Source organism: Thunnus maccoyii, chromosome 8 (genome assembly GCF_910596095.1).
Source record: "Thunnus maccoyii chromosome 8, fThuMac1.1, whole genome shotgun sequence".
NCBI lineage: Eukaryota > Metazoa > Chordata > Actinopteri > Scombriformes > Scombridae > Thunnus > Thunnus maccoyii.
Genome location: NC_056540.1, coordinates 11,659,925 through 11,683,084, shown reverse-complemented (window position 1 = coordinate 11,683,084; position 23,160 = coordinate 11,659,925). Strand labels below are relative to the sequence as shown.

Below are 23,160 nucleotides of genomic sequence, written 5' to 3'. Positions count from 1 at the left end.
TTTTGGCATCTCTGAAATGCTTCATTCGTCTCTCTTCTTCCAACACGTACTGTAAGCTGACATGCTGTGATATGTTATGATGATCATTAGGCCTAATAGGTTCTGGTGTTCAATCAATTCAGGACATATGTTGTAAAGCTGGTGCTCATGTCCAGTTTCTCTATTAAATATTTTATTACTTGTTGAGTTGTTCACTCTAGATTATTGTTTGGCTTTATTTAAGACTGCTCAAATGTTAAGTTCCTTTGGATTTGGCTGTGAGATTTCTCTGTTACCTGCCTGGTGAAGAACCAAGGCTAATCTGTGCTACTGTCACCTAGCAACTGTAACCATATGACGTATTGAGCTATACATATTAACATGGTTGTTCTGACTTCATGTGCACATAAAAGCCAATCTAGCATCTGGATCTCCCATTTGATAAACCAAACTAAGCAAACAGTTACTTTATTTGTTCTAAACTTTAACTTATTATATGTATAATCATAGAAAATTTTGATTGAATGTGCTCAGTGTTTTAATACCTTAAAACCAATTTTCTCATCTGGTGTTGCAAAGTTACACAGTTGCTTGTGGGAGGTGTTGATTTTAAAGTGTTTTGGGTCAAGCTTTAATTATGTTAGTGATGGCCAATTTTTTTATGTTTGCTGATAATTACATTATATTCCTTATGTTAGAATATTGCCGTTTGTCATTGTGGGAATGGCTTTCATGCCTGTGTTAATAGTGCAGTTATTCTGAGAGTTAGTTCATTTAAGGTGCTGGAACACAACTTAGTGTCGTGACTTTTCTTATTTGGCACACTAAAACTTTGGATCGCTCCCTGTAGGCCCGTGTGTGTGTGTGTGTGTGTGTGTGTGTGTGTGTGTGTATGAGGGAGCACACATGAATGTTTTCCTGGCTGAATATATATCTTCACATTATGCCTTCACTCTCACATGCGGCAGTAGCACATGGAAGGTCAGTAGCTGGCTAATTCAGCCCGCGCCCAAATTATTGCCCCCTCAACCTTGAGCTGGCACAAAGCCTTGCCAAGGTTAATGCTGTATGAGGTAATTGATCCGGACCCTCTCTCCTGACAAATCTGCAGAGAGTGAGAGAGATTCTTTCTGACTCCTGCATTGCTTATGGCTGTACGGTGGCTCTCATGAATAAAGCATGTGTGGCTTAGGATCATGCAACGTATTTGGGAGCCACCTGTCTTAGAGCATTCTGTGCTGTGGAGTACTTGGTCCGATGTGGCTTGCACCCATCTGGAGGCCTGCAGCTGTCACCAGACCTGAAGTCCCCAGACCCCTCGCCATGTATAAACCCACTATTAAAATCTCACAAGGGTGTCCTCCTGTCAAGAGTACTAGTGTTTGTCTCCGTGGCCGCCTGTGTGCTTTTCCCTATCACAACACAGTCACTTGGACACCTAGGCAGAGCTGGAAATATGAAGAAATTTATCAGTTGGTCCTTTCAGTTGTTAAATATTTTAGGAAAACATCAGTTGTTAGGGAGAAATCAGTGGCTGCTGTATTTATGCGATGTGAAACTACAGCATTTTACTAAGATCGCTCTTAAACACTCCATGTAGGCTTTTTACCCAGAACCCATCACAGTGCCTCCAGCTCTGTCTCCAGGGGTTGACTTGTCCCTGGAGAGCTTCCAGTCTGTGCTGTGACGCGTGGCCTCTTCCACTAGGACCCTGACTTGCTTTACAGCAGAGCAGCAGAGGGAGAGCAAGAGAAGGGAAGGGTTGGAGACGGGAGGGGAGAGAAGAGGAAGCGAGAGAACAGAACACAAAATTCCATCTGTTCTGGGTTGGATGGCTCATTTTTTAGCCTGGAGAGAGCAGCTTTGAATCCAATTTGTGCCTCTTGCCAACTGTGCCCCAGAGTCCCTTGTGGGGGCAGAAAAACTGCAAATGGCTGACAAGCTTTACAGTAGGTCGGGTCAGGGCTGGACTGACCTGTGTCGGGACTGGCTTTGTTTGACTCAAGAAGGGTCAAAAATGGATGTATAGCATTAGGACAATCACCAAAGTTTTTAAGTTGAGTCAGACTCTCATGTGTCTTCTTTGAATACATTTTTGTTCATATTTCCTTTGTTCCATAACTGGAAGAAAATGACTTTAAAAAAGAAGAGCTGGTGATGTGTGTTAGGTTCTTGAGGCCATCCTATATACATCAGCCAACGGATATGAAACCGGCGCAGTGTGTTTTTTTTCTTTGCCTTCTAATAAACCCTTCAAAGCTGCTTGAAGGACAGGGGCCAAATAGGTTGAACAAAAGAATTTCTGTTGGAATAGAAAGCACATGGCAGTGCTGACAGCTATAATATGATGGCCTCTTTGAGTCAGGGTTTCCCTACAATTCCTTAGTGTGATAGTGCCATTAGGTTCTGCATATAATCCATATATTTTGTGTATCAAATGCTAAAACTACAGGAAAATAGCATTTTAACACCTAACTTTAAAGGTGGGATAGTATATTGTCGTGATCCCATTCTTTAAAAACTGTGCCTCTGCATTTAATGGGTTATAAAACGGTCACAGCTCAAACTGAAAAATATGGTGTCAGAGTGTGTTTTGTGTGCGTGGAATCATCTTTGCACCAACACACACACATATATTTCTGCAGTGGTTCCCTGAACTACTCCCATAAGTCATGCCTCTCTATCCATACGCGCCTCTGACCAAAAAACAACCTTCTAAAACAAACAGCCGCTCCATGACGGAGATGCTGCTCCTGCATATTGAATGAGGCTGCAGCAGATCAGAAACAGTGACTGATCTTTCTACTTCTTCTCCCCAGGGGGAAAGGGCCACTGAAGAATACATCTGATGTCATCAGCGCTGCCAAGAAAATTGCAGAGGCAGGATCAAGAATGGACAAGCTGGGCCGCACCATCGCTGACAATGTAAGTTGTTAATGAACCTCCATCCCAAAGGTTTTGATGGAGGCCTACACCTTTGTGCTAGCGACCCCAATATGTAATTAGAATTGTAGCGATGTGCCTCATCGACCCTGTTGGGGCCAGATAAATTAGCAACAACTGCAGCGACATAAAGGACAAACATTCTTGTGCAGAAAAATGGTAGCTGACACTTTATAACGCAACACTAATGTCATGTCTGAGGCAGAGTTGCATGGTTCAGGTTGGCGGAGTACATGGAGAATGTTGTTAAAAGAGAAGCTACACATGTAATTTCCTTTTTTATAAAGCCTGTAACAGCATCCTGTTAACTTTACTTCCTTGTTGTGAATTTGTGGTGTATAATCAAAATGAGAGGATGCTGACCTATGAGTGATTGCTTTGTTCGAGGACAGGGGCGCGTACGTCACTAATGCTACTCCTGCCAACAAAAGCTTCAGTTGTGTATCAGAAAGGTGCTTTTCATCATCATGGAGATGCCTACTTAACCTCAGTAATGCAACATGTTACATTTTCTTTGAACTTAGTTACTGCAGTATTGATAAATTGACACCATGGTGTTGGAGTCTTCTATGTAGACCGCTCATTCTCTGCACTTGTGTTACTGAAGGAACTGGCATTGCTGCGTGCGGTAGTGCTCAAAAGCTTTCATACAGATGCAACTTGACACTCCTTCCTTTTGTTTTTAAATTAACAGGCCTGTTTATAAGCCAGATTTAAAGACTCACTGTAGGAGGTGGTGATATTAATATTCAGTGCTCTCTTTACTCTTAAGCCACGTCTACAAAATGTGATAAACAAAACAACATTCAGTACATGTAATTTTATTTTTTGTACAAAGGCTTTTTATTTAAATTTTTCTCATTTTCATGTTTATGAGCTAATCCAAGTAAAAGGCTTACGCTGTAGAGTCCTACTGATGTTAACATCTGCCATCATTTGTGTGACACCCCCAGTCTTTACCAGTTTCTCTCAGGATCAAACACCCCCCCCCCCCCCCCCCCCCCCTCCCTTCTCTGGTCCTTCCATCTCCCACTCCCCAACTCCCGATTCCATCATCTCTGCACATCTATTCCTTACCCCAGAGACTGTGGTCCTTGACACAGGGAAACACGCATTCAATTATCCATGGCCTCATATTTCACTTAAATACTTGCACTGTACTACTCCTCAGGGACACTGTACTTGATTTATCCCCCAACTTATTCATGTGCCATCTCATAGGCACAGAGTTATTTCCTCTGTGTCTGCTATATGTATACATTTTGTTGTTAAATCATGAAAGAGTTTAGTCGTGATGTTTGCAACACGACATGGCTGTCAGATCGAGGTCTTCCCCGGTAAAGACGTCGCTTGTTTCTGTGGTTGAGATGCACCATCTGTGGGTTTCTTCCACTTCAATCCAAGAACACACAGTCGCTTTAGAAGGCACACACTGGCTTTAGATGTTTGCTGTAAGATTTCAATTTCGATAACATCGGATGTGTTGTCAGTCTCTCTTTTACTCTGGTTTTGTTGACATCTCTACTGATATCATGCTGGCAAAAGGTTGAAACAGCATAAAGCCTCATCGTTAAGTCATGATTTCATTCAAACTGAATGATTCATGGCTCACTACAGCACATGGATTTTAATGCTTTGTATTGGTCATTAAGAAATCTGTTTGACTCTATTTTGCGCTATTAAACATTTGTCTCTAAACAGTCAAAGTTTGCCTACACAAAGCAGTGGTCAATAATTGATTTAAGGATTATGTAGTTTTACGTCATAGCTGTTTTTCTCTTGGTGGTTTGTATAATGAGAAGAGATCTGTTGGAGCTGTTCATGCACTTGTGAAGTATGTTCCACATGTAATGATGCCGGCAAAACAAAAAACAAAGAGCCCCTGCTCATAAAACATTCTCCCTAAATTTTGCTCAAATTCAAAGAGGGTGTAAGATGTATATCAAATAGTTTTGTCTCATTGCTGCGCAGCCAGGGGTTTCTTCAATTATGCCAACATATACTGGAAACATCTGCATCTAGCTTTCAGCAGATATCTCTCCCTCACGCACTAATATAATGAGCTGCTGGCCTCCAAGAGCCCTGCACATCTGATATTTTATTTAAGGTGCCCTCAGATCCTTAATATTACAGGCCCATGTCTATCATAAAGTAAAAGTCTTACCTGCACTGACCTAATTGCATCCGAATCATCTGAATAGGGAATAAGCCGTTCTGGAAAGTAACTTTTTTATGCCTCACTGCCGCTTTTGAAGATGCTTATTCACTTTAATGAAAACAGTGTTATCCCCCAAAGAAAACAGATGGGCAACTGTGCAGGTGTGTTAGCGTGCATATATGTGTGAGTGTGTATGCCTACGTACAAACACGTCTGTTGACTGGCCTTCCTCTCAGCAAACACATGTGTATTGATGTGTTAGATTTGAGCGGCTGTTTTATTCTCTCATCCTCAGCTATTTGTAGGTACTCATCTCTTTATCTTTTTTCTATGTATGTTTGTGTGTGTACACTATTAGGGGATTTTGGGGTTTGAAGCACTCAAAGTATGAATAAATGAAGAGCTTTGGCTGTTGGAACAGAAGTCTTTGCCAAGAGTGAGGACCCCTCCAGCCTGTGAACCCATCCAGCTGTCCCTCTTAGCCTTTCTCTCTCAGCAGAGACCAAAACACTAGCAGACCAGGCGACACTCACCCGAAACACATCAGCCAGGGCTCCCAGGGATGAACATGGGGTAGTGGGGAAGAGAATGACGGAGAGATGGGAGAGAGGTAGAAAAGAAGGGGCAGTGAATTTGTGTGGAGAGAGGAACATCCCTCCTGAGAGATGAATCCATTAAGAGTGCTTTGCCTTTTAATTAGCAGTATAATTGCCAGGTGGCAGTTTTTTAAATTTATTTATTTACACAGGCGGTTTATATTTAGGGCCATATCTCGAACAGAGCAGGAGGTGCCACAGGCCCACTTACAGCAAAGGCATGGCACGTTGTGATGGTCTGCATACTCCAGCAGCAATAGTTAAGTGAATCAGCATCAAGATGCACACATACTGACAGAGTCAGAGGAGCAAAGGCAATGCTGGGACTGCTCATTAACCTAGGCATATTAATCACTTGTGCTCTGTGCCTCTGGCATGGAGGGCCTATGAGGGTTTACTCCTCATAAAACACATCGGCAGATGGTCCCAGACTGATAGCACAGCATCTCACCCCACATTTTCCTTCACAAGACTGTCATGGCATGTTTTTGTATTTGCGTATCATGTTCAACAGAGACGTGCAGGTGGACATGGTCTAGTTTGGGGTTTCTGAAAAGCCTGTTAAATATGTGTAATAGAGCCTTATTAAAGTTTAAAGAAATGAGTGTAGTGCAGAGATGAGCTGCAGGATTTAGGTCAGTGCCGTACAAAGGTCTGCACTGCAGTTTATTAAGAATTTATGACCCTCTTCTGCAGGGCATCTTATGAGAATTCCATCTGAGCAGGCTGGTAAACAAATAATGCTATGTAATTGAGATTTATAATGCAAATGTGTTAGCCACTATGTAGTCTATAAATTTCTGCTGCTTGCCTGCTCACCACATAAACACTTGCATGCACACATACAAACACATGCACATAAAACAGGCTTGCATATTTAGAGAATGTGCATGTGCTTGCTGTGTGTGTGCAAGCTTTATTCCCATGATGTATACTGACATACATAGTGTACTTTTCCAATTTGCATTCAATCAGTGGAGATTTATGGTGATCCATGGGCTCTGTTGCTGGTCACAGTCTAATCCCGGCTCTGGCCCTAGTCGCTTAACAGCAGACAGGGTTGTAAATTACCTACTGCAGTGGAGAAGCAAAATCACCCAGAGAGTCCACAAATTCTCAGCTCAGCAGTTCAAGGGTCAGCCCTCAGCCAATTGCAGTTCAGCCCAACCAAGAGCAGCTCACCTTATTTTATGCTTGAGAAAATGTATCAACTCCCAATTGATTGTTTTGAAAGGCATTTAACCATGGTAATTCAATATTTATTTTTTTCTGTCAATCCTGAAGGCCAGTAAAAAGAGTTGGGTGACCAAAGAGCTCAGAGAGGTGGAGAATCCAGTGGAAGGAACATGAAAAGAACAGCCAAAGTATTGAGATGATTGTATGAAGTCGTTAGTTCCTTTCCTGTGGACAGAATCTTTATAATTCAGGAGAGGAATGGATGACTATGATTTGGATTAAATAGTATATAGCTATTTAATAGATTTTTGAGAACTTTGTAGGCTTTGTCTTTCAAACTGAAATTGCAAAATAGCTGTCAGGTTTTCAGTTTCAAAAAGGAGTAAAGGGTCAGCCCAAATAAAAGTCAAAATCGGAAGAGTATAATGTATAAATGTTTGAACATGTCCGTTTGTAGTTATATATCCTGTAGCCGCCATGTTAAGTTATCAGTTTTGCTTACAAGCACTACAGTGAAATGCCTGACTGACAGCTGCAGGTGCATGAACCTTAAAAATTGATGACGGCCATTTAATTGGTCCCTGTGGTTGCCTCTAAAGTCAATCTTTTTGGCTTGCCCCCAGCTTGATTTTCTCCTGTCACACCCAGACTCTCTGTCTGCTTCAATGTCACATTAACATTCCCAGTTGCCGGTGTGATCGAATTGGCCCTATGCAAATATGGAGCATCGTTTTAGCAGATGCAGTGAGGAGAAGAGATCTGACTATCATCATTCAGTTTGAAATTGATCTTGATTGATATTGGTAGACCATGGCAGTTTTATATTTAGTCATCAACAGTAACAGGATCAACACCAGACAGAAGAAGTCTAATGTACAGCACATAAACTATGAAGCAGATTAACAAGGTTGTGCACAGAAAACACCAACGCACTCAACCTCATTAGAGGTCTTGTGTGTGCTCTGTTGAAGAGTTTATCCAGCAATAAAACTATTTTCATTTTCTTACTTTTAAATCCTCTATATTCATACATACGTTTGAGCCATTTTGTGTTCACAGCCACTGTTTTCACAAGTTTTAAATTTAATATATTAAACATGTTTTATTTTACAGTGTGTTATATTTAAGTGCCTGCATACTACAGATTGGAAACGATAATTTTCTGTCACTATCTCCTACTTCAGTTTCTGCCTAAAGTAACAGAATGGTCTTTCCAGTGCGTTGTTTCCTGAATCTCCTTTAACTTTGTCATGGATCCCAGTTGAAGTGTTTTTCCCAATGGCACTCGGCACACTGTAACATATATCTCTGGATCCTTGCAACCCCTGTGGCACTTTTGAGGTTTAGTAGCAGATAAAGGTGCCCTGTAGCTTGTTGTTCTGAAGGTCCTTTCTCAGGTTAGGCACAGTTAATTATCCACAACCCTCTACCACACACACAGCCACACAAATGTCTGATTTTTTTTTTTTTTTTTTTTTTTTTTCCCCTGGTAGATGTTTTATATGTCAGAGTAGTAAAGCCGCATTGTGGAACGTGCTGGCTGGTCTAAGGTTTTGGATTTGTTTTCCTCTCTATGCTATGAAAATCCAGCCACAACACTACACAGTCAGGCTCGGCTGAATGAAAATATTTGTGTTTGTTTGAGCTTGTCTTTTAACAGTGGCAGGAGAACAAATTGGGTTGTCAGTACGTTGTGATATGGGATGATTTATAGAGTTGAGGCATAGTTATCAGTATACATGAAGAAATGAAACCCTTTCTGTTTACCTTTGTCACTGTTCTTAATTAAAATAACCCTTATAGAATAGATGAAATAATGGGTACAAAATTTAAGTTGTTGCCATTTTAGTATGGTTTGGCTGTACTTTGGTTTGATAAGCAGGTAAAGTCCCTCCAGTGAATACACTAAGGTCTAAAAACAGTGGGAGTATCAGTCTTCTCATGACAAGAAGTTACTCAAAAACCAAACGTATTAGAAAATACCTCCATGTTTGTTGCTGTGTGGCACTCCCCAACAGGTTGCTGCCAGCGGCACATTAGAATGCTGCCGTGTCAGTAAATATTGGAAATTGGCATTTCTTCTGGGTGATGCATCCTGAAAGGTCAGTGCTGGGCGGCAGCAGCACAGTGGCTCTGGCTCTGTCTCTGCTCCGTATAATGGAATTCAGAGAAACTGCATGACATTTCCAATGATGGGACCTGACCTTCCTGATCATCATTTATATCATGGACATTACCCAACACGTAGCACAGTGAATCCTTTTGTTCAACATCCTGCTCTGTCATCCTTATTGCCTCATTTACTGCGTCCTCTCTTATTTTGTGGGCTGTGCGTTGTTAAGGGGAAAATGTATTTTTGCTTTTATTTGCACTGTGCTCTGAACCGTCTCTAAAGCAACAGCTTATATGCAAAGCAATGCAAAAAGGAGTGCTGCCCACACACTTGCAAAGTTAGACCCTCATGAATATGGAAACAGTAAACTAAGTCATGTAAGGCATTTTTACCAAAGAGATTCAATTAGGAAATTAAAATCATGATTCACTATCCTTTGACCCAACGTTGATGATTCACTTTAATTTTTCCAGAAAAGGCACTTAAAGTTAGCAGTGAAGAGAAGGGATGAAACTAATGATTGTTTTTGTAATCAGTTTAGAAATTGCAGCTTAGTTTCTCAATTAAACATTCATTGTTAAGCCAAATAACATCAGAAAATCAAAATTTCTTAGAGTCCAATGTGGTGTCATCAAATGTCTTTCTTGTTGTGTCCCAACCAACAGTCCAAAACACCGAAATATTCATTTTACTACAATGTTAAGACAAGGAAAAACGCTTCACATAGCACAAGAGAATGTTTGAATTCCCACTTTAAAATGATTTAACCACTTAATGTCGCGACGGCCCGTCCATGGGCCATCACACTGTTAAATACACAACTATGCCGTGTACACAACTCCTGTCTTTAAGTGGGTACTCATGCACCACATCTTTGGAAAACTAACATTCTCGTGATTTGATTGATGCAAACCATTTCAAGATACAATTACAACAGAAGGTACAATTAACACCTCTGTCAGACCACCAACAAACAAACTATTACGAGGTGCCTGCCCCTCTTCTTTCTTTTAAAGACTGAGTCTGGTGCTTCAAATAGCCGATGAAATTCTGACCATATGCAGCTTTAGTGGTTTCTAAAAAGCCACCACATGGAAATTATGTAAATATAAATAGTTTGCTGTGACTTACTTTTCATATGAACAACTTTTCCACAATAGAACTTGTTTTGAGTCTTTTATATGCACAGAGTTTAGTTTCAACAGGGGAACAAAGCACTATAGGCTAATGTGTTTATGCTTCAGTTACTCTGAAGCAGGGGTTATTTGGTGTCTCTAAAAGGCCTCTTTTATGAAGACGCCTAGACAGACCCTTAGAAAAACAAAATAGTAATTTTCTGTGGTATTGTTATTAAATTTGAACTTGGACTGCTGTGGTCCCATTGTGTTTTCCAGCTAATAAGTCACAGGTACAGGTCATCTGCAGGCATCTGTTTGCAAAAAAAAATTCAGGTGGAAATAAAAACCTCACACTTCAGTGTGTTCAAACTTCTATAACTCATTGCCAGTGGCTCTTAGTGATTCTGACTGTTGGGGAAAAAACTTAAGTGTTACCTTTCAAAAAAGACCAAAACCATACATGTACTCCTAATGGTTCAAGAACAGCTTTCAATTTACTTTATGTATGCCTTGGATAGGTGTTTTATGCTAATTTTACAGTAATTTAAAGAAATGTTTAGGGGTTAAACAATTAATTATCAAAACAGTAGCTGATTAATTTTCTAGATCAATTATTCAATTAATTTTTTGCAGCTGTACTGAACAGACATGAAGCACTCCACAAGAAGTATTGATGGTTCCTGTACTGCTGGCTCCTTCTGAAAGATGGGGACTCACCATTTCTATTAGTTTGCCTTGAATAGATATCCCGAGCTATGTGATGAAGTCCCCAGTGCCTCTCTTCCTGCTTTGCCATCTCTCAATAGTAGCTGACCAAGCAAGGTTATCTGTCCCAGCCCATAACTGGCCACACAGCATGTGGGAATAGCAAGAGGCTATATCATCAGGCTTGGGGGACATTTTACAGCAGCACTCAGACAAGATGGGAAAAAATTACAATGATGGCCTCTAATGGTTGAAGTCACAATTAGAGGAGCACATGAGAGAAGAGTGATGATCCTTTTCTTTTTCACACAAGAGTAAATGCTCTGTGGAATGGGTATAGATTGTTTAAAGTAGTGAGGCTAGATGTGGTTTTCAACATGACTGCCCAGTTATGGTGTTTGAGAAATGTATACTGTACAGTATATTGAACAAATACACCTACATTATATGCCCCATTTATTATTTATTTATTTATTAATTATGCATACCATCAAGTGTAAAAACAGAGACCTAAAAGGTGTCCTGATGAAATGTAAGTAAATGAATACAGTGAATAAATGAAGTACAGTGAATGTAGTCCGTCAGGTACTGTAGTGTTTGAATCGTCATCAGCTTGTGAATACCAGCTGAGTTAATCACACACACACAGGGCTTCTATTTGCATGACCAGAACAATCCAAGGTGTTCTTGTCTCTTCTCTGCGCAACTTATGTATTCACATGTCAGAGTCAGAGCAGCCTTGCAGAGTTTCCTGAGTGCTGAGTGAAGCCAGCAGCTGAGCTGAGTACGAGCACAAGTGATGCTTTCACAGTGCCCTGCTCTCAGCCGTCTGAATACTTCCCCAAGCCCTCATTAGCATGGCTGCTGCATTCAGCCTCATCGCAGGTCTTTGCTATTGTATGTGTGCGTCTGTGCACACACACACTTACACACACTCTCACTCGCGTATCTCCCCCTCAACTACAGTTGAATCCTCCTGTCTACGTCTTTTCTCCCCAGTTGGATTTCTCCCCCTTATTTACTTCTCCATACTGTTTTCCCTCCGGCTCACTCTTCATCCTCATCTTTTCTCCAACTACTTATTTTTCTCTGGTTCTTTCCTCTCTTTTTCTTAACCCCCACCCCCTCCAATTTTCTCCAGTCTCTCAGCCATGTATTAGTCCTCTGCTATATGATGATCATCCCCTCCAGCTCTTTCCCCTCATCTCCTCTTGCATACCTTTCTTTAATAGAATGTCAACTCTTACATTTCCTTCCTCTCTACTTAGACCATACTTTTATTAATCAAGAGAGGATGGTAGTGATTTTATTAATATTGTCACAGGACATCTATATAGCTCTATATAGGACTTATTTGAATAGGATGAAATTATGTGTTTCTTATATATATTTTGGTGTCATTATTGGGCAATAGTATTCCATCACTCTGATGTATGCTGTATATGAATGAGCACAGTTAGGCTGGCTGAGATTGTATGTAAATGCATGCTTATATGTCTGGGAGTGAGTGCACCATATTCAGCGGAGCGCTCCACACTCTCACCAGGGACACTAATGTGCTCAGCAGGATTAGACGCATCATAAGTCCTAGTGTGTTTGAAGTGTCCAAAAATCATGATCCCAAAATTGTTTCCTCCTCCTCCCATTGCATATTGAAGAAAAGGTTTTCTTCACTTTCTGTAAATTAGTGTAATTTCTGTGTTAGTGTAAACTAGTGCTAATGATCATAGCTGATAAATGGAAAAAAAACCTGTAATGTCCACTCTGTGTCATTTGCTCACTTATAGTCAGAATGCCTCTTAATTTCGTCTGGACCCATGCAAACACTCTTGATCACTTCAGTTCTGCAGCACTGACCTCGCCAGCTCCTTCCTACCGAGATTTCATCAATTAAAAGATTGGCTGCTATTACCTCCCTTTCACCTTTTCCCTGCACTCAGAATTAACAGCTGCCAAAGGACTCCTCCTTCTGACAGCCAAGCACCTGCAAATACTGGTGTTTTAGCCAGTATTTTCTCTTGGCTCGCACATTCACTTGGTCACCCCCCGGTGCTTTTCAGAGGTAAAGTTAGTTAAGTAGTTGATGTGAAAAGCTGTTAAAACTCTGATTACCTATAATAGTCAGTCTGGCTATGTCAAGATCATTGCTGCCATACTGTTTGTGCGTCAGGTCACTCTGAGATTTAGCATCTCATGTAAAGTGTCAAAGCCCAATCAGGGTGTTTACGTCATTCACTTGATGAGCAGAAAAGCAGCGTACTGTGGCCTAATTACTATGCTGGCAGAGGGCTTGTTTAGCAAACTAGGAAAGGGATTGGAAATGGTGTTCCAAGGTAGCGCCCAAGTCTAATTATGATGAGATGAAATAATTCAAAAAGATTGCCAATGCTAAATGAGATGCATTTGCAGGGCTCTTCGCGTTCTGCCACTTTCAAGTGGGTTTTATGATAATTTATTGGCTTTCTTGATGTTGAGGGATTTTTTTTTTATTTTTTTTTATGGCTCCCATGTATTTTGTTTTGTGTTCTTAGCTTACTTTTGACAACATTGCTATGCCTGGTTGGTAACAAGAATAAGAGGTACTGTATTTTCAACTTGGAACTGACCTTATGGTCTCAAAATTGTCTTTACCACAGAGTTTTAGCTTCCTCTCATCCATTGCATGTTCCCCTGAGGACTAATTGTATTTATGGAAGCCTGTTCAAGTGCCTTTCCAACTTTAACAGTTTATTCTCACCTTCACACCTGAAAGGATGGCTGGGGGGTTTCTGTGTTTTTCTTGTTGTCAACAAATCTTACCTGCACAGCCAAACCAACAATGAACTGCTTACAAGTATTGTGTGTGTATCCTAAGCCTGATATATCCTACTCTTCTGTGCCGTAAACCCGCATTGTTGCCCAAAAGCTATCAAAAAAACACATCAGTGAGCTACACCACTGCATTGGGTGACATGTTACTTCATCCCTGTGGTTACAGTAGCTTGCTTAGAAACGTCTCCGAAGAGTAAAAAAGCAATAAGATAGTAACCTGCCATGGCGCCATGCACGGAAACACTGTTGCATTTACAGAACTTTGCTAGCTTGTTGTGCTACATAACACAACCTCAATAACACAACCAACCAACACATAAAGTAACCACATTTCTGCATATGTACAGTGGCATCTGTTGTACTAGGAACCTCACTCCTGAGGGTTACTATCTTATCACTGTTTTTACTCTTTGGAGCTGTTTCTAAACAAGCTACAGTAACGACTGTCTTCAGGGATGAAGGAACATGTCACCCAGTGCAGCGGTGTGGCTCACTGATGTGTTGTTTTTAATAGTTTTTGGGCAACAACGGAGGTCTACAGCACAGAGGAATAAGCTATATCAGGCTTTGGATACACATGAGATTTGTTGACAATAAGAAAAATGTAGAAAATCGCCAGTCATCCCTGAAGTCGTTGCTTAAGTTGTTGGGATGGAGAGTTTTCTACCTTTTTTTTTTTCTCCCAAGGACCCAGATTTCTGACAGCTGGGATGATGGCTTTAATTCTGAAAACATTTCTTATCTATGAACAGGACTGCTGTTTACACTCTAGATCAAGTATTTTTGTTTCCAAATAAACTTCACACAAGATTATTAGCACCACCTAAAAGTAACAGATTGACATCAGCGTTTGCTTTCTAATAGAATTAGCATTCTGTGTGAATTGATCGTGCTTAACGCTGTGAAGATGAGTTATCAATCTACCAGATTGTGGGCGTGCGGTTGTCATTTTGGCTCCAAGCACATCCCTAATGTGGGTGTCTACCTTACCTGTCACACTGCTGCTAACTCATCTTGATAAAGTGTGAGATCATTGTGTCTGTTGAATCACATAAATATTCAGATTGAGTAGTGCCAGCAAATGACTAAAGTGACAAAAATTGATTCATTGTATCATCTGCAAGCAGGTAAAATACAAGTACAAACCTGTTTGTTTGTGCTTATATATTAATTGATTGTCTCTCTCTCTCTCTCTCTCTCTCTCACAGTGCCCCGACTCTACCTGTAAGCAGGACCTGCTTGCCTACCTGCAGCGTATTGCCTTGTATTGCCACCAGCTCAACATCTGCAGCAAAGTCAAGGCTGAGGTTCAGAACTTGGGAGGAGAGCTGGTTGTCTCGGGGGTAAGTTCAACATCATTTTAACCATGGACACCAGGGACACATCTATAATTTACAGTCTAAGGCCCCACAGTAACTAAAAGGAGTGGAGCAGTTGAAATGGGAAGTTAAATTCAGAACTATTCAGAAAACACAAGCTTTTGAGTTGGTGACAGTATTGCAGGTTCAAACTGTGCAGGTATCAAAACATTCATTGAAAGGGATAGCAAATGTAAAGGGAGGCCAGAAATGCAGTGTTTTTCTCATACCTGAAGGATACGCCTGATATATTGTGGGTAGAAACAATAAATGTAAACAAAACTGTTTGTTCACACTGAAATCTCCACAGGGTACCTTTAATTCCTAGCTGGAAAGATCATTAAATCAATAGAAAACATTGGCTACTTTTGTAAAGTTTTATTATCAGGTGTTCTAAAATAATAAATATTAATTAAAAATACTAAGATTTAATGGCATGGGCTGCTGGTAGTGATTACTTAATGATTCATTCTCTCACACTGTAATTTGCAGCTTATATTTTTATATCAAATAAACAGATAACAGAAATAATAGCTTTCTCTGTGAGAAAGGACAAATGTTTTTTTCTACTTAAGATAACACTGTACAAAGCCAATGTTTACAGACCCTTTTAAGCATTAATTAACCACTTACTTGCCAGTCAAATTAATTTAAATATGTTGCCTGTGTGTGTGCAGGAAATAATGAATCCCTCCCTCCTTCCTTTAGGGCTGAAATGAGACTGTGCTTCTAACACTTCCAGTCAAGTGTCACCAGTGTCTCTGAGGCTATTAAATTGCGGAGATTAAATTAGTGTGACCTTTTTCTGTATTCTCAAATTCCTCACATCTGTTTGTATGCCATACAGTCTTGGAAAGGTCGTTGATTCTTGGGTACAAACATTTAAGCCTTGCTTTTCCTCTGGAAATCTTGCCATGCAAAACTGTTGTTCTGCAGCCACATGAGAAGGGCGAGAACAGTTTACTTTCTCCAGACGTGAATTCGAAAAGGATGTAAATTAAAAGTATCAAGCTTTGCTTTCACCATTTTACAAGGCTTACCATTTCTTTTCACATTTCTCTTCCATCAGTTGGACAGCGCCATGTCCCTCATTCAGGCCGCAAAGAACCTGATGAACACAGTGGTGTCTACAGTGAAGGCCTCTTACGTTGCGTCTACTAAGTACCAGAAGAACAAAGGCATGGAGGCCCTTAATATGCCAGCTATTTCCTGGAGGATGAAGGCCCCTGAGAAGAAACCTCTGGTGAAGAGAGAGAAGCAGGATGATGGCCAAACCAACAGAGTCAAGAGGTCATCTCACAAGAAGCATGTCAACCCTGTGCAGGCTCTGAGCGAGTTTAAAGCCATGGATAGCATCTAGACTTCCATATTCTTTATTAGAGAGAACACAAAACATTGACCAAGGAGTTTATATATAGATTGAGCTTGTCATTCTATCAAAAAGAAAAGGTTTTGACATATTTGAAACTCTTATTCCATCTTTGCATTGATGGCTTGTCTATTTGACCCATTATATTCCTACTCTGCCTCATTCCTATCCCGTAAGATCTGGTTTTCTCTAGTCTATAGCGTTAACTGTTTCTTCTGTGGGAAATACAGTTAGAGGGAAATCAACTGGACAAAGGCATTTTTTTTTTTATATTTCCCATTTTTTTCCTCATGTTTATGAGAGAAAAGTAAGCGGATTTCATAGATATTGTAAGAACTAATTCCAAGAGACTTGATTATTTTGTATTCTAACCAGCTTTATAGTAATACTGTGGGGTCTCTGGTATTTTCCACTATAACGTTTGATTATGACACAATAACTTGTGTAACCGACACTTCTGTACTGCAAATATCAACTATGCAAAATCTCATCTGCCTTATTTTAATTCAAGCAATAATCGTAGTTCATTTTGGATGTGCAGAGCTAACTGGTGAGATTTTAAGTATGTTTTAGTCCAGCCAAAGTCGATATATTTCCATGTGTGCCTGCATCTTTCTAACTTTATTCATACTTGGTTATGCCACTAAATACAGCTCAAATGAGTTTAAATTGTCTTTGTGGACTATTTTCGGTGCTGTATGACTCATGATTTGTGCCCCTTTTTTCACATTGAGACCGGTGTTCGTCATCTCTTTATATAAATACGCATCTCAAGTTTCACAATGTTTGTTTTTTTCATGTTGACATGATGCAGCAAACCAAAGGTGAATATTCTTCCCAGCCTTCTGTTTTGCTACATATCTGATGCACGTGTTTAATCTCACACTAAAGGCACACAGATCCACCCAGTCAGTCAAACTTAGAAAATACACCTCAACAACTCCAAGCCTGGGAGAACCCAGTGCGCTAAACAATGAGTAGACATTTGTCAGTACTCTCCAAAGCTGACAAGCCTCATTGACTGTCAATGAGACTAAACACCTCCACAATCTGAGAATGTGTCCAAATTGAGGGATCAATAATGTTTTCACTCCACAGCCTAGAGGTGGGCGAGGAAAGGAGGGGATTCACTGACTTTAAACTCTGCTTATTATTTGTATTCCTTGTCCTAAAGCTTGAACACTAATCAAGATTTTATGTCATGCACAATCTTTATAAAAACCTAGAAACATTTTGAGATTTTGCCAGGTGTCAGAGCTTTAAAATGGTTGATAAGAGAAAGTTTTTTTTATTACTTCAGGTAACAACTTTGGGATGGAGTTGCTCTGTGCAGCTAGTTTTCCAGTCATACATAGTATTCTGCTGCATAGTGGTGCATTGGTGTTCAGTGGGGCTTTGAAGTCCTGCTGCTCTGGTCTCGGGGCTGAATCTTTGTTTTGCTCGTTTGACATTTGTGAACGGTAGCAGGATGAGCATGTTTGACAGATGGATATTTTTTACTGTAGAACCAATCATTTCGAGGATGTTTTTCACCACGTTTTTTTTTCCTCACAGTTTGTCTTTTGCTGTATTTGAGTTTGGATTTGAAACTGGAGTGATATCAAACTACTTTGCTGTGGAATTTTTGTTATTGAGAGCTGACTTATTAGTGCACACGTTTCTTATATTCATGTGCCTGCTTTATATCTTAATAAACAATGAATGAAATGAATCCACTTTGTCTTTATTTCTTTATCTGTACCCAGACTAAAGTAGTGTTTTCCTCCCCTCACCTGACCCCATGTCGTCCTCATGCTTTGTTTTACTGTTGTGTTGTTGTAACAAGTTCTACTACTTAGAAGGTTTAAGCCCTAAACAATCATTTTTGCTCTCAAAGGTAAAATGAGTTTTAGTCTGTCAAATGTTTTTTTTATTTGAGCATGTTGACATATACATGAGCACATATATACATATCTATATCCCACTATATATATATATATCTGTAGTGGGAGCTTCTCTGTTTTACCAATGCATGAAAAGCAAACTTCTCTGCAGTGATGAGACTATAGTCTAGGAGGCGTTTCTGGGCAGTGCTTAACTTTATAGTGTCATCAGAAGTTCCTGGAATAATAGTGAGTCGATCCGGTTCTAACTGGATTTGAAGTATTTCAGATATTGATCCCATAAGTCCTAACTTTGGGGCACAGTGAAGCTGTGGAGCAGTGTGTCATCTGCTGAAAGGCATATGTCACATGTAGAGGAGATTTCAGGGTATATTCTGTGTAACCTCTCCTTGAAATAATGAAGACAGTGTAGAATTGGATTAAACAGTGCCTTGCATTAGAACATCGATGGATGTGCTCAAAGCTTCCCTCCCACAGAGTGTCTAAGATCCCATTTCTTCCTCCCATTTTATTTTTTCAAAATAAGTTTTAGTGCACTTCCAAATTTGCTGCTGTGCACATTAAGGTATAATATCATGTATACATACCTCACACCTTACTGACTAGAGGGCTATATACAGTTATGCTCTGGTAACTTCTATAATTGGGTTGCCCTACTGTTGTGGGGCTTTTTCTCTTAAAACAATAAGTGCAGCTTTTAACATCAAACACATTCCTCCGTCTCCCGGTGGTGTTTCTCTAACAGCCTGTGAAGAAAATACAGTAGGGTACCAAAGAAAGTTACTAAGTGAAGATAAATATATGTGAAGCAAGTCCATGTCATACCACTACACAGTTCATACTTAAACACAAGTATCCTTATATTTTAGACTTTGTTATTAAATATAATTTATTGAGTTAGTGAGACATCTTACCATAACTCATCTACATCCATCTGAGTTGGTTATTTGTTAATTTTAATTCCCCAGAATAACTGGACAATACATGGTGATAGGTGAGGAGAACAACAGTGGCAGCATATTGAGATTTTCATGTCTGTGATCACTTAAACATCCATGAACACCATGAACATTCTTGATACCTCCTCGCTTTCACATCATATGTAAATACACTGACACTAATAAATAAGGATAAGGTATTACAAAGCCAGATGTAAAAGTAACAAAACTGACCCAAATAATATGCTTAAGTGCAGTTTGATGGTTGGAGGCCATGTGGCAACAATACTGATTACTTGAAAATTAAAACTGGAATCATACTGGGGAGGTATAGCGTTTGCTAAATGGACTATACAGTATGTCACTCCTGGCAAACTGTGCAAAGGGGGAATGTTGACTTGATTTTTGTCGGCACCTTTTTCCACATGGTTTGGGATTGCGCAATAATAAATGTCCTCTGGGAAAATGTTACAAACTGGATTAGATTATAGGTCATAACGTCCCTTGTGACCCAGTGTTGTGTTTAAACTACAGGCTCAGTATTTTATCTAACCTCAACAAACAAATGAGTGTATGACAGCAGAAAAACAAAGATGAGCATTGAATTGGAAGGATGCTTGATGATCCTGATTTCATACAGTACATACAACAGTTGCTACTGAGAAAACAGTCATTTAAAAAAAAAGATGTTTGTGTTTTTATTTGTAACTATTTCATATGAGACTGTATTTAGATATAAAGATAAGAATTCTGGTACTGACAAGTATAATAAGAGTACTGTATAGAAATACTTTGTATACAAATTCAAGTTTAAAAAGGTGAATCCATGTTTTAAATCCTTTTATAACTTAATTGACTCTGACATGAAGATCACAGAACAAAAAACTGCAGACATAGAGACTGTGTTAGCAATATTGCATATATATTATATTACATAATTTATTGTGTAATTATGTATTCATTATTCATATTATTGTTATTATTATTCTATTGTATGTATTATTCTATTTAGTATTTATTAGTATTTATTTGTTTTATCTTATTTTACCACAATAAATTTTCATTCTATCCCTGGCTGTGAACATCCAGGTGGGCGGGTCAGAACACTGGAGCTCAAAGTCTGATTGGGCAATTTTCTGCACAGGTGTGACAATTAAGGTAATTAGAAAGGAACTAGGTCGAGGAAGATGCGAGTGAAGAAATACAGCCGAGCTTACATCTGTTCAGACACCTTTTAATGGCTTCAGATATTCAGAGTTCGTCTTCCTCGTATTCACTGAATATCAACAACCACGTTGAACACATGCAAGACCCAGCTACTGGCACTATCTTGGACCCACCTGACCTTTCAGAGAAACATCTGCAGGTAATTATCAGTGGTGCAACCAGTGCTGCTGCACTGGGGCCCAGAGGCTGTCAGGGGCCCATTGATTGTTTCACACAGTCTTCAAAGAAACCATTTAACAATGACTGAAATTACTTGTAACTGTGATAGCTACAGTTGTATTGGGCACCCCATCAACAAATAACATACATACATATATACATACATACACAACACCATTGGTGATTTTTTAAGTTGAAAAGATGTGTAAACACGGTCTCTCTAGGATATGGAAAAAACAATATTTTTGGCAAACATTAATACATAGTTTCTTTTTATGTCATAAATTGAAAAAAAAAAACAAAACAAAAACATCAATGTGGTAGGTTTGGGCACCCGAAGAGTTCTGAAGTCTTTTTTACAAGGTCTCAGACCTTAATCAGCTCGTTAGGCCTGAGGCATGTCAGCAACTGTCATTAGGAAATGTCAGCTGGTGCCAATTTCAAAGCTTTACGAATACCCTGACTCTTCAAACTTTGTGCAAACACAACCACAAACATTAGTTCCTCTAAGCAGCTGTGAAAGACTCAGAAAATGAAAGTTATTGATGTCCACAATGCAGGGGAAGGCTACAAGACGATATCAAAGTGTTGTCAGCTTGCAGTTACAGTGTGAAATGTAATTAAGAGATGGCAGTTTAGGGGAACTGTGGAGGTCAAGATGAGATCTGGAGGATCAAGAAAACTCTTGGAGAGAACTGCTCATATTCTGGTCAGAAAGGCAAATCAAACCCCACATTTGACTGTAAAAAACCTGCAGGAAGATTTAACAGACTCAGGAGTGGTGGTGCACTGTTCCACTGTGCAGCGATGTTCACACGGACAAGACCTCCATGTAAGAGTCAGTAGAGGAAAACCTTCGCTGCATCCTCATCATAAAATCCAACTTCAGAAGAATGCAATGGAACATCTACAGAAGTCTGATGCGTTTTGGAAACAAATGCTTTGGACTGATGAAGTTGAAATAAAGCTCTTTGGCCACAATCAGCAAATGTATGTTTAGAGAAAAAAAAGGAGCAGCATTTCATGAGAAGAACACCTTGCCAACTGTTTGGGGTTGTGTTGCAGCCAGAGGCACAAGTGGGGGGAAAAATGGATTCCACTAAATACCAGCAAACTATGAAAGCAAACTGTAAAGCTGAAGCTGAAAAGAGGATGACTTCTACAACACGATAATGATCCTAAACATACCTCGAAGTCCACCACAGACTACTTCAAGAGACACAAGCTGAAAGTTTTGGAATGGCCCTCACAGTCCTCTGACTTAAACATAATTCAAATTCTGTGGGTAGATCTTAAAAGAGCTGTGCATGCAAGACGGCCCAATAATATTGCAGAACTAGAAGCCTTTTGCAAGGAAGAATGTGAGAAAATCCCAAATACAAGCACTGAGAGACTTCTAACTGGCTACAAAAAGCATTTGCAAGCTGTGATATCTGCCAGAGGGGGTGTTATTAAGTACTGACTATGTAGGGTGCAATAATGTTTTTATTTTTGTTCAATTTATGACATAAAAAGTAACTATGCATAATGTTTGCTGAAAATAGTATTTTTTCCATATCATAGAGAGACTGTGTTTACATCTTTTCAATTAAAAAAATCACCAAGATAGATTATTTGTGAAGGGATGCCCAAACTTATGGATACAACTGTATATATACCACCTTCCCACCTTGTGCATAACACTTATGGTTTTGAGTCAAAGCCTATTTTTATGTATTTTATTTGTCCTTATTGAAATGTTCTAAAACTGCATGTTTTATTAAAAATGAATATAATTTCTACCCACCACTAATTTAATTGGTTGTTTTCTTCTCAAAAGTAACAAAGGAAGAAGGCTTGCTGGAAAATGCTATTTAGTCCAATGACCTTGCGCCCTGTCATTTTTGATAACTTGTATGGACGTCAGTTTTTTTTTCTCAACCTTTTAGCAAGAAAGTTTTTCAGCAAAATGACAATAAATTAGCAGCATAATGTTTAGCAAGCCGAAAGAAAAAAGTGGAAGAGGAAGGATAAAAGAGAACAAGATGAGTGTGCTGCTAAAGTGATAGAATTAGATTAGATTAGACTCATACCCATGCTTCTTCAAATGCTAGCAATGTTGAGTTCACGTCAGCTCACCATTGCCATCTATTGTAGCTCCACAACAAAGCTGAGCATAGTGCTCATTCTCCAAGCTCAAGTTAAGACTCAGTGGATTGGCTATTCTCCCAAAGAGAAGAGCAGAACCAGGATTTGGACTTGATCAGTGTTGTTAATGACTTTGCTGAGCGCAAGGCTCGTAGGATGTACTTCTAATGGGTGAGTAAGTTACAGGTTTCTCTTCGTTATGGAGTAAGGTCAGGGATTTAAATCCATAGCATTGTAATTTTTACCTCTAATATGTTGGAAAATGTGCACTGTAATCTGTGTCTGTGATTTGGCTGCTGTGCTATTAATGATTAATGATGAATTATGTTGAGCAAGCTGCGGTCTGAGGTAGGCCCACAGTTAGACTCATATCAATTTGCATACAGACACCACAGAGGCACTGATGATGCAAGCAATAGTATAGTGCACATGGTCATTAAACATCTGGAGAATCTCAAGGCCTATGCCAGACTATTGTTTGTTGATTTCAGTTCTGCATT

At 39.6% G+C, this 23,160-nt stretch overlaps 2 protein-coding genes across 3 annotated transcripts in view; both read left to right on the top strand.

Annotated features, from left to right (window-relative positions):
- Nucleotides 1–18,037, top strand: part of ctnna1 (catenin (cadherin-associated protein), alpha 1) — an 86,777-nt gene extending 68,740 nt beyond the window's left edge. For both annotated transcript variants that reach the window (XM_042418313.1, XM_042418312.1), the window contains exons 16-18: nucleotides 2,799–2,904; nucleotides 14,808–14,942; nucleotides 16,027–18,037. In XM_042418313.1, coding sequence (XP_042274247.1) covers nucleotides 2,799–2,904; nucleotides 14,808–14,942; nucleotides 16,027–16,317 — 532 coding nt within the window. In that variant the 3' untranslated portion in view covers nucleotides 16,318–18,037. The remainder of the gene's footprint in view (nucleotides 1–2,798; nucleotides 2,905–14,807; nucleotides 14,943–16,026) is intronic.
- A 2,312-nt stretch (nucleotides 18,038–20,349) lies between these two features.
- sncb (synuclein, beta) overlaps nucleotides 20,350–23,160 on the top strand; it is a 249,077-nt gene continuing 246,266 nt past the window's right edge. The window contains exon 1 of the mRNA XM_042418168.1: nucleotides 20,350–20,513. Coding sequence (XP_042274102.1) covers nucleotides 20,385–20,513 — 129 coding nt within the window. The 5' untranslated portion in view covers nucleotides 20,350–20,384. The remainder of the gene's footprint in view (nucleotides 20,514–23,160) is intronic.